This window comes from Sapajus apella, unplaced genomic scaffold (assembly GCF_009761245.1).
Source record: "Sapajus apella isolate SASKATOON/1434 unplaced genomic scaffold, GSC_monkey_1.0 scaffold130, whole genome shotgun sequence".
Classification (NCBI taxonomy): Eukaryota; Metazoa; Chordata; class Mammalia; order Primates; family Cebidae; genus Sapajus; species Sapajus apella.
The window spans coordinates 316,390-327,662 of NW_022437070.1; the positions used below are offsets into that span (position 1 = coordinate 316,390).

At 48.5% G+C, this 11,273-nt stretch overlaps 1 protein-coding gene across 1 annotated transcript in view; it reads right to left on the reverse strand.

The window, feature by feature from the left end:
• Window positions 1-11,273, reverse strand: part of CRX (cone-rod homeobox) — a 17,805-nt gene that overhangs the window by 4,131 nt on the left and 2,401 nt on the right. Inside the window, exon 2 of the mRNA XM_032262852.1 lies at window positions 1,090-1,223. Within this exon, the coding sequence (XP_032118743.1) occupies window positions 1,090-1,189 (100 nt within the window). The 5' untranslated portion in view covers window positions 1,190-1,223. The remainder of the gene's footprint in view (window positions 1-1,089; window positions 1,224-11,273) is intronic.

Here is an 11,273-nt window from a genome sequence, read left to right on the forward strand (position 1 = left end):
GGGGGGAGGGAGGGAGGGAGGGAGGGAAGGAAGGAAGGAAGGAAGGAGGGAGGGAGGGAAGGAAGGAAGGAAGGAAGGAAGGAGGGAAGGAGGGAAGGAGGGAGAGAGGGAGGGAGAGAGGGAGGGAGGGAAGGAAGGAGGGAGGGAGGGAGGGAAGGAAGGAAGGAAGGAAGGAGGGAGGGAAGGAAGGAGGGAGGGAGAGAGGGAAGGAGAGAGGGAGGGAATGAAGGAAGGAAAGAAGGAAGGAAAAAGAAACAAAGAAGGCTTTGCAGGCCAGGTGCAGTGGCTCGTGCCTGTAATCCCACACTGTGGGAGGCTGAGGCAGTTGGATTATTTGAACCCAGGAGTTTGAGACCAGCTTGGGCAACACAGGGAGACCCCATCTGTACAAAAAAATATAATAATTTTTTCTATGCTTTTTTATTAATCCAGATCCCGCACAATTTACAAACAACTGGAAAAGTGAGCCAGGTATAGTGGCATGTACCTATAGTCCTGGCTACTCGGGAGGCTGAGGCAAGAGCATAGCCTGAGCCCAGGAGTTCGAGGCTGCAGTGAGCCGTGATTGCACCACTGTACTACACAGAGCGCAACAAAGCAAGACCCTGTCTCAAATATAAAATTAAAAAAAAAACAAAAAAAAAACGTTTGTTGCCTAGTCTCAATTTCCACCCCGGCAGTCCCAGCTACCCCGGAGGCTGAGGCGGGTGAATCCCTTGAGCCAAGGAGTTCAAGGCTGTGGGGAGCCATGGTCACACCACTGCACTCCAGCCTAGAAGACAGAGTGAGACCCTGTCTCTGAAAAATAAATGAATAATAAAGTGTTGCTAACAGATGAAATTCCTCGATTTCCCTTCCAGATTGCATCCCCTCCTCCCCACCCCAAAAGGAAACTTTATCCTAAATTTCTAGGACTGTCCGTGCTTTCCCACATTCCCAGGTGACATGCATTTCAGATGAACCCAGAGAGCTGGTGTATGGCCCCAAGGTCGCCCCCGTGACTGCCTTCTTCCTGCAGGCAAAGGGACCCCAGAGGCCCTCCAAGAGATGGGGCCAGCCCCGGGTGCCAAGAGAAACGAATGTACTCACTCGGGTAGGGCACGGCCTGGTGCATCAGATCCACACTGGGGCCACTGAGGGCCAAGGTGTTGACGGAATAGTGGGGCCCCGGGTTCATATACGCCATCATGATCTTCGGGGACACTGAGGCCCAAGTCAGGGGCCTGCAAGAGAAGCGGAGGGATGCTCGCTCACTTACCAGTGACTCACGTGGTGACATGCGGTGTGGCAAGCAGAGAAGTTCCTTTTTCAAGTTTCCTTTCTTGTTAAAGAATAAGTGTGCTAATAACTTTGTTAAACCCTATCCTATGTAGCTGTTAGACATGCCATGCTTACAGGCACCTAGTACATTCTATGTCCTTGTACTTTAACCAAGATATCTGTGCTGGACGTGCTCACAGGCATGTCCCAGCTCTCCATTGCTTTGACCTGCTTAGAAAAGTTTTAAGCTGGTAGCCAATCGGGTTTTAGTTTAAATTGTGAGGTCTGGCTCCAACCAACGGAGATCAGACACAGCAGTAAGAACGACCCCAAATGCATAAGGGATACATTTGTGTGTTTTCCTTTGTTCTTTGTACTCTCGTGGCAAGGTGGCTAGCGAAGGTACCCTTCCTGCAGTCCAGGAAGTAAAAATTGCGTTGCTGAAAGATCCATTGTCTCAGTGCTGATTTTTCTTTGCGGCACTCAGCATCTATTTCCAACATGCAGGCTGAGATTCAAATCCCGCCTCGGTCTCTTCTCAGGTACGTGGCCTTGGCCATTTACCTCACCTCTCTATGCCACTGTGTCCGCACGTGTAAAATGGCCTCTGCTTAAGGTTCTCAGAGCTTCCTTGAGACTCTGCAGAGAGCTGAAGCCGTCATGCACCTCATAAGTGCAAGCCCTTTTTCCTCCTCTATCCTCTATAAAATCTGGTCCTGGCCAGGCACAGAGGCCCACACCTGTAGTCCCAGCACTTTGGGGGGGCCGAGGCGGGAGGGTCACTTGAGCCCAGGAGTTAGGGACCAGCCTGTGCAATATAGCAAGACCTCATCTCTTTAAAAAAAAAAAAAAAAAGTGTTTTTAACAAATTAACTTAGTATTGGCTGGGCGCGGTGGCTCAAGCCTGTAATCCCAGCACTTTGGGAGGCCGAGGCGGGTGGATCACGAGGTCAAGAGATCGAGACCATCCTGGTCAGCATGGTGAAACCCCGTCTCTACTAAAAATACAAAAAATCAGCTGGGCATGGTGGTGCGTGCCTGTAATCCCAGCTACTCAGGAGGCTGAGGCAGGAGAATTGCCTGAACCCAGGAGGCGGAGGTTGCAGTGAGCCGAGATCGCGCCATTGCACTCCAGCCTGGGTAACAAGAGCGAAACTCTGTCTCAAAAAAAAAAAAAAAAACTTAGTATTGTACACCTGTCACCCCCGCTACCCAGGAGGCTGAGATGGGAGAATCACTTGAGCCCAGGAGTTTGAGGCAGCAGTGAGCTACGTTCAAGCCACTGCACTCCAGCCTGAGTGACGCAGCAAGACTCTAAAAAAAAGAAAAAAAAAAAAAATCTGATCCTGTAATACTTCCTCATCCAAGATCCCTTCTTTCTGTGACCACAGGCAAACACACTCAGCCTCACTTATAACCAAAGAGTGCGGGTTGACCAGCAGTCCCTGTTTGCCCAGAATGGAGGAGAGGTGGGTGTTTCTTGGAACACAGGACTTTCAGTGCTGAAACCAGAATGGTCCCAGACAAATTGGATGGGTTGGTCACCCTGAGGGAGAGTGGTATTAAAATGACAGTAAGAGCCAGGCAAGGTGGCTCACGCCTATAATCCCAGCACTGTGGGAAGCCAAGATGGGCAGATCTCCTGAGGTCAGAAGTTCAAGACCAACCCGGCCAACATGATGAAACCCCGTCTCTACTAAATACACAAAAATTAGCCAGGCGTGGTGTTGAGTGCCTGTAATCCAGCCAGTCAGGAGGCTGAAAAGAAAAAAAAAAAACAGACAAGAAAAAGAAAATAGCATTTACGTTCAGGTGGTAACATAGTAAGACTCCCCCATCTCTACAAAAACTTAAAAAAAAAAAAAAAAATCTAAGGCGGGGCGCAGTGGCTCACGCCTATAATCCCAGCACTTTGGGAGGCCAAGGCAAGCAGGTTACCTGAGGTCAGAATTTCGAGGCCAGCCTGTACAACATGGTGAAACTCTGTCTCTACTAAAAATACAAGCAATTAGCCAGGCATGGTGGTGCATGCCTGTGATCCCAGCGACTCAGGAGATTGAGGCAGGAGAATCGTTTGAACCCAAGAGGCGGAGGTTACAATGAGCCAAGGTCATGCCGTTGCACTCCAGCCTGAGTGACAAGATCAGTTTTGAAACTCCATCTCAAAAATAAAATAAAATAAATGCAGCATATTTATAACGGTCAAAATGTAGAACTAGACTGTATGTTCACCAAAGGGTTTATATTACCTAAATTATATATATTATGTAAATCGTTTTAAGTAAAATACGGCATTTCCATGCAAGGGAATTCTATAAAGTCATTTGAAAGTATAAGGCTGCTCTCTATGAACTAATTTTAAAAGATTTCTGGTACATAGTTTTAAAAAATTGTTCTGGGGGCCGGGCTCAGTGGCTCACGCCTGTAACCCCAGCACTTTGGGAGGCCGAGGCGGGCGGATCACCTGAGGTCAGGAGTTCAAGACCAGCTTGACCAACATAGAGAAACCCCATCCCTTTTTTTGTTTGTTTGTTTTTATTTTCATTTCAGAGCTACTGGAAATCAAGAGAAACCCCATCTCTTAAAAAAAAAAAAAATTAAAAAGAAAATGTTAAAAAAAACTTTAAAAAAATTTGTAGGCCGGGCACGGTGGCTCACGCCTATAATCCCAGCACTTTGGGAGGCCGAGGCGGGTGGATCACGAGGTCAAGAGATCGAGACCATCCTGGTCAACATGGTGAAACCCCGTCTCTACTAAAAATACAAAAAATTAGCTGGGCATGGTGACGCATGCCTGTAGTCCCAGCTACTCAGGAGGCTGAGGCAGGAGAACTGCCTGAACCCAGGAGGCGGAGGTTGCGGTGAGCCGAGATCGCGCCATTGCACTTCAGCCTGGGTAACATGAGTGAAACTCCATCTCAAAAAAAAAAAAAAAAAAAAAAAGTGTTCTAGGCTTGGCAATAAGACAAGGCTGACAGCGTGCCATTTCCAAGTCATTTGGAGTCCTGCCTCACATCTAACAGACCCACCCGAAGTGTACTGTACTTCATCTTCTAAGGCAGCCGTTTTGTCTTGTTGTTTTTTTATTTCTCAGTTGTGGCATAGACCTTTGCAAATAAGGCCAGCAGTTTTCAACCTTTTTGGTACCAGGCACTGGTTTCACAAAAGACAATTTTTCCATGGATGAGGGTGGGCCATGCATTAGATTCTCACAAGGAGCATGCAACCTAGATGGCTCACATGCGCAATTCACGTTAGAGTTCAGGTTCCTATGAGAATCTAATGCCGCCACTGATCTGACAGGAGCCGGGGTAGGGGATCCTGTTCTAAGGGACTGTACCTGTGTTTGATTTACTTTTTTTTTTTTTTTTTTTTTTGAGACAGAGTCTCACTCTGTCACGCAGGCTGGAATGCAATACTGCCATCTCGGCTCACTGCAACCTCCACCTCCCAGGTTCAAGTGATTCTCCTACCTCAGCCTCCTGAGTAGCTGGGATTACAGACGCCTGCCACCACACCCAGGTAATTTTTGTATTTTTAGTAGAGATGGGGTTTCACCATGTTGGCCAGACTGGTCTTGAACTCTTGACCTCGTGATCTGCCCACCTTACCCTCCCAAAGTACTGGGATTACAGGCGTGAGCCACCACACCTGGCTTACTATGCATTATTGATTAGAGTCTAGACTTCGACAAGGTAAATGGTAACTTCAGGGGCCGGTGCAGTCGTTCAAGTCTGTAATCCCACCACTTTGGGAGGCCAAGATGGGTAGATCACAACATCTGGAGTTCAAGCTCAGCCTGACCAAGATGCTGAAACCCCGTCTCTACTAAAAATACAAAAATTAGCTGGGTGTGGTGGCAGGTGCCTGAAACCCTAGCTACTTGGGAAGCTGAGGCAGGAGAATTGCTTGAATTCAGGAATCAGATGTTGCAGTGAACCGAGATCACACCATTGCACGCTGCACTCCAGCCTGGGCAACGGAGCAAGACACTGTCTCAAAAAAAAAAAAAAAAGTAACTTCAGGAAGTTTGGTTCCAAATGATTTCTCTCTGGTAGAAAACAGAACCTCAAAGGTTACAGTTATATTTCCCAGTAAGTCTTTAACCAGTTTTGCATCTAACCTGGTAAACTTCCTCAAACACATTTTTCCTGAGTAAACGTATTAACCTCTGTTCATCAAATTATCCTTTTTTTTCACTTTCTTTTTGATGGAGTCTCCTTCTGTGGCCCAGGCTGCAGTGCAGTGGCACAATCTCAGCTCACTGCAACCTCCGTCTCCCAGGTTCAAGCAATTCTCTTGCCTCCGCCTCCCGAGTGGTTGGGACTACAGGCACAAGCCACTACACCTGGCTAATTTTTTTGTATTTTTAGTAGAGACAGGGATTTACCATGTTGGCCAGGATGGTCTCAAACTCCTGGCCTCAAGTGATCCACCTGCCTTGGACTACCAAAGTGCTGGGATTATAGGCTTGAGCCACTGCACCTGACCCAAATTCTCCTTTGAAATAGCTGGTTCCTTAAATAAACCTTTGACTTGTGCTTATTATATATGTGTCCAAGAATCAGATTTGTTTTTGGGTTTTTGTTTTTTTTTTTTTTTTTTTTTGAGACGGAGTTTCACTCTTGTTACCCAGGCTGGCGTGCAATGGCGCTATCTCAGCTCACCGCAACCTCCGCCTCCTGGGTTCAGGCAATTCTCCTGCCCCAGCCTCCTGAGTAGCTGGGATTACAAGCACGCACCACCATGCCCAGCTAATTTTTTGTATTTTTTTTTTTAGTAGAGACGGGGTTTCACCGTGTTGACCAGGATGGTCTCGATCTCTTGACCTCGTGATCCACCCGCCTCGGCCTCCCAAAGTGTGGGGTTTTTTTTAAAAGACAAGATCTTCCTGTGTCATCCAGGCTGGAGTGCCATAGCTCACTGCAGCCTCCAACCCCTCGGCTCAAGTGATCTTCCCACCTCAGCCTTCCAACGTGCTAGGACTGCAGACATGAGCCACCACGCCTGGCCAAATGGGTTTTAAAAAGAATTTAATTGCACTTTGGCCGGGCACAGTGTCTCACGCCTGTAATCCCAGCACTTTGGGAGGCCGAGGCGGGCAGATCACGAGGTCAAGAGTTCGAGACCATCCTGACCAACATACTGAAACCCCATCTCTACTAAAAATACAAAAATTAGCATGGTGGTGCGCACCTGTAGTCCCAGCTACTCGGAAGGCTGAGGCAGAGAATTGCTTGAACCTGGGAGGCAGAGGGTGTGGTGAGCCAAGATCACACCCCTGCACTCTAGCCTGGGCGGCAGAGTGATACTCCATCTTAAAAATAATACTAATAGCGGATGGCTGAAAAGGCAGGGAGGCCCAGAGGCGGCTTGGGAGGGGCCGGGGGCCCAAAGCGCCCAGCAAGGCAGCTCTCCCAGGCCCTCTCTCCCCTCCAGATGCCGCTCAGACCTGGCCGCTGCCTAGCTCCGGAGTTTCGGGCCCGCTCCACGTGGGGCACGAACTGAAAGACGTCCCTGTACCAGAAGGAAAGTAGTACTCTCATCAACGACAGAAAATTAAGGCCAAGTTAAATCTAGATGGAGTTTCGCTCTTTTGCCCAGGCTGGAGCGCAGCTACGCTATCTCGGCTCACTGCAACTTCCTCCTCCTGGATTCAAGCCATTCTCCTGCCTCAACTTCCCAAGTAGCTGGGACTACAGGCTAGAGTACAATGGCACAACCGCCTGCTCGCTGCAACCTGTGCCTCCTGGGTTCAAACAATTCTCCAATTCTCCTGCCTCAGCCTCCCTAATAGCTGGAATGACAGAGCAGCTGTCTTATTTCCTGAGAGGAACTGACCACTTCCATCTGATGATCAGGGACTGACTCCTGGAAGAAGTGAGCTTTGAGCTGTGCTTAAAGCGTCTCAAAGTCTCCACTGGATTCCCAGAATGAGAGCGGACGGCTTCCCACCTGGGCTGCTCAGAACTCCAGTCTCTCTCTGCCTGGGCGAGCTCCAGATGTAGTTCACCTGACAGCTCTCCAGTGGTTTTTGCCTGCGTGCCCCGTGGAGTTTCACCCTGTGCCTGTCTGGCCAAGTAAACAGCAAAGACTCAAAGAGACCTCTCTGCAGGTTTCTGGAACTCTGCCTCACAACACTCAGCCCCCTTGGCCTCTCTGACCCCTACACCTCCTTGACTCAGTAGGTTCTGTTCAGCATCCCCCTCTTTGCATCCACAATCTGGTTATTTCCAGGAAGAAATGAGGGGCAAGTGGTCACCTTGTTTCAACTTCTTTTAGTAATTAAAGTCCTGTCCTACCTGAAAAAAAAATAATAATAATAAATAAATAAATAAAATTAGGCATTGATTTTACTCATGTGTAGAATATACAGTTGTATATGCACAGGAAATTCACAGGAAGGAAGGAAGCTACTGGTACCAGTGACTGCCTCTGGGAAGAAGTGCTAAAACCGTATCTTGTTTCTGTAGTTGTTTGGATTACTTTTTAATTGTGTGTGTGTGTGTGTGTGTGTGTGTGTGTGATCTTGTCAAAAGCAAAAACCAAAATGAAATCTTCAAAAAGCAAACAGAACATGAAAACCCTCTGAGGGTTCCTCATTGCCCTCATTAGGATGGCCTCAGAAAACCTCTCAGCCTCTGTGGCTATTTGCATAAGCCCTTTCCTGGGTCAGGAAGGCCTCTCCCCAAGCCCAAGCCCAAACCCCTCTCACCAGCGAACCCCTTCTCTTCCAGGTCTCAGCTCAACTAGTCTCTCCAGAGAAGCCAACCTACCCCCGAAACTGGATTTTACACGCACACACTCCCTGACTCATTGTCTTCAAGACACAGCATGTATTACATGACATATTTACATTCGTTTATTTACCTCTCTCCTCCAAATTCTATCAGTTACCTAAGTTCGGGGACTGGGAATATCTCGGTTCCTGCCATGTCCCCAGCACCACCAATAATACTTGAAACATAAGATAAAGAATTAAAACTGGATGGCGTCCTAGCTCCCACCCCTGCCTTCCTCTCATTGTCCTTCTCATCCCTCTCGTGAGGAGGGGGAACAGGTTCTGTTTGTTTGTTTATTTATTTATTTTGAGACGGAGTTTCACTCTTGTTGCCCAGGCTGGAGTGCAATGGCACAATCTCCACTCACCGAAACCTCCACCTCCAGGGTTCAAGCGATTCTCCTGCCTCAGCCTCCTGAGTAACTGGGATTACAAGCGCCCGCCACCTCGCCCAGCTGATTTTTTCTATTTTCAGTAGAGATGGGGTTTTACTATGTTGGCCAGGCTGGTCTCGAACTCCTGACCTCTGGTGATCCACCAACCTCAGCCTCCCAAAGTGCTGGGATCACAGGCGTGAGCCATCAATCTTATAAGTTGAGATTCTACTGTTCAGTCAGTAAATATTTTTTAATGCCTCCCTTGCTCTAGGAACTAGGAATATAGCAAGAAATAAGACCACAGCTTCTCCGTTCAAATAGAATTGAATTTCTTTGTTCCATTCCTAGAGAAACCAACAATGCACAAGGAAAGATTTTTTTTTTTTTTTTAAATAAAGATGGCATGACTGGAGCAGTGGCTCATGCCTGTAATCCCAACACTTTGGGAGTCTGAGGCAGGAGGATCACCTGAACCCGGGAGGCAGAGTTTGCAGTGAGCCAAGATGGCGCCACTGCACTCCAGCCTGGGTGACAGAGCAAGACTCTGTCTCAAAAAAAAAAAAAAAAAAAAAAACAAGATGCCTTCAGAGAGTTTCAAGAACTCCCAGGAAAATAAAACAGGGTGTTTGTTATGAGAGTGAAGGAGAGTTTGGGGTGGGGTGAGGCATCTAAGAAGTTTTGTGGATCTGGGATAGAGATTTCCAGGCAAAGAAAAAAGCAGGTTTGCAAAGGCTTGGAGGCTGGAATCTCACTCTATCACCCTGAGCGAGACAGGGTCTCCAACTTTGTCTTGGAGGAGAAACAAGGCACCCGGTGTGACCATAGCAGAGTGATCACGGAGAAACGCAGAAGGATCAGGTAAAACCTGGTGGGAATGTCAGGAGGCGGCTCAGTGCTGACAATAAAGTCAAACGCGGCTACATTAAATCCCCAAAATCAAACTGCCTCCAAGTTAACTTCCAATATCCTTAACCTCTGATATTCACGCCCCGTGCCATCCCTACTAACAAGGAGGCTGACGTGTGTAGCCAAAGGGATATTGCAGGAGTGACAGAGCATGGCTTCCAAGGCTAGCCCTTGCTCTAAGGAAAGTCAGCCGCCATGTTGTGAGGATGCTCAAGCCATCCCATGGCGAGGTCTCTGTGGTGAAGAAATGAGGCCTCCTGGCAGCAGCTGTGGGAGTAAGCTGCCGGGGAGATTGGTTCCCCAGCCTCAGCCGAGCCATTAAATGACTTCGGTCCTGGCCTACATCTGACCACAACTCCATGGGGCACCCTGAGCCGGAATAATCCAGCTAAGCCACGCTTGGATTCCTGTCCCTTGAAAACAATGAGAGATCAGAAATGCTTATTATTTGAAGCTGGTAAATTTGGGGATCATTTGTTACCCAGCAGTAAGTAACCAATACACAAGCCTTCTCCATACCAGGTGTCATTAATCCCCCCCATGATGCTGGGAGGCAGAGACTATATTACCGTGATGCCTACATTTTAGTTTTGGTTTTGGTTTTAGGGACAGCATCTCACTCTGTCAACCAGATTGGAGCGCAGTGGCACAATCATAGCTCACTGCGCCCTGGACCTCCTGAGCTCAGACCATCCTCCCACCTCGGCCTCCCAAGTAGCTGGGACTACAGGTGTGCCACCACACCTAGCTCATTTTTTAATTTTTGTGTAGAGAGGGGTGTCTTGCCACGTCGCCCAGGCTGGTCTTGAGCTCCTGGCCTCAGTAGATCCTCCTGCCTGAGCCCCCCAAAGTGCTGGGATTACACTGCTTCTGCCTGATGCTTACAGTTTAAAGAACATCTTCAGGCTCAAAACTGTGACTTACCCAGGATCACACAGTGGAGAATCCAGGATTCCAAGGCTAGAGTAATTCCTGAAGTTCTTGTTCTTTTGGCCACCTAACCTGGGTTCCCTCTGTCCTCTCCCACTTCAAAAAGCAATAATGTTGGCCAGGCATGGTGGCTCACGCCTGTAATCCCAGCACTTTGGGAGGCCCAGGCGTGCAGATAACCTGAGGTCAGGAGACCAGCCTGGACAACACCGTGAAAGCCCATCTCTATTAAAAATACAAAAACTTAGCCAGGCGTGGTGGCGAGTACCTATTCTCCCAGCTACTTGGGAGGCTGAGGCAGGAGAATTGTAAGAACCTGGGAGGCGGAGCTTGCAGTGAGCAGAGATCATGCCACTGCACTCCAGCCTGGGCAACAGAGCGAGACTTCGTCTCAAAAAAAAAGAAAAGAAAAGAAAAAGCAATAATGTTAAATAGGAACCTCCGGAGAGTGGAGACAAGGAAACCGGTGAGCTTGCCCTACTGGAGACGTTAGCAGGGCCTGGAACAAGGGCGCACACTTTCATTGTCTTCACCGTCAGATCTGAGCCGGGTTGCCCGGCTAAGCAATTGACCCTCCAGGAAAGCCAAGAGAGCTCACATTTAGGATCATCCCCTTCTGTTGCTGGTGGTGGTGATGGTGGCGTTTTGAGACAAGAGTCTCACTCTGTCGCCCAGGCTGGAGTGCAGTGGCGTGATCTTGGCTCGCTGCAACCTCCACCTCCCAGGTTCAAGCGATTCTCCTGCCTCAGCCTCCGGAGCTAGGACTACCATGCCCAGCTAATGTTTTTTTTTTGTATTTTTAGTAGAGACAGGGTTTCTCCATCTGGCCAGGCTGGTTTCGAACTTCTGCCCTCAGGCGATCCGCCCACCTCGGCCTCCCAAAGTGCTGGAATTACAAGTGTGAGCCACAGATCAAACAGCTGACAGCAATCATAATGTGCTACCTGGACAAGATGTCAGCAGAGAAGAATAACAATGCAAATAAGATCCAGCATCCATTGAAACATTTCCCTGGGTTT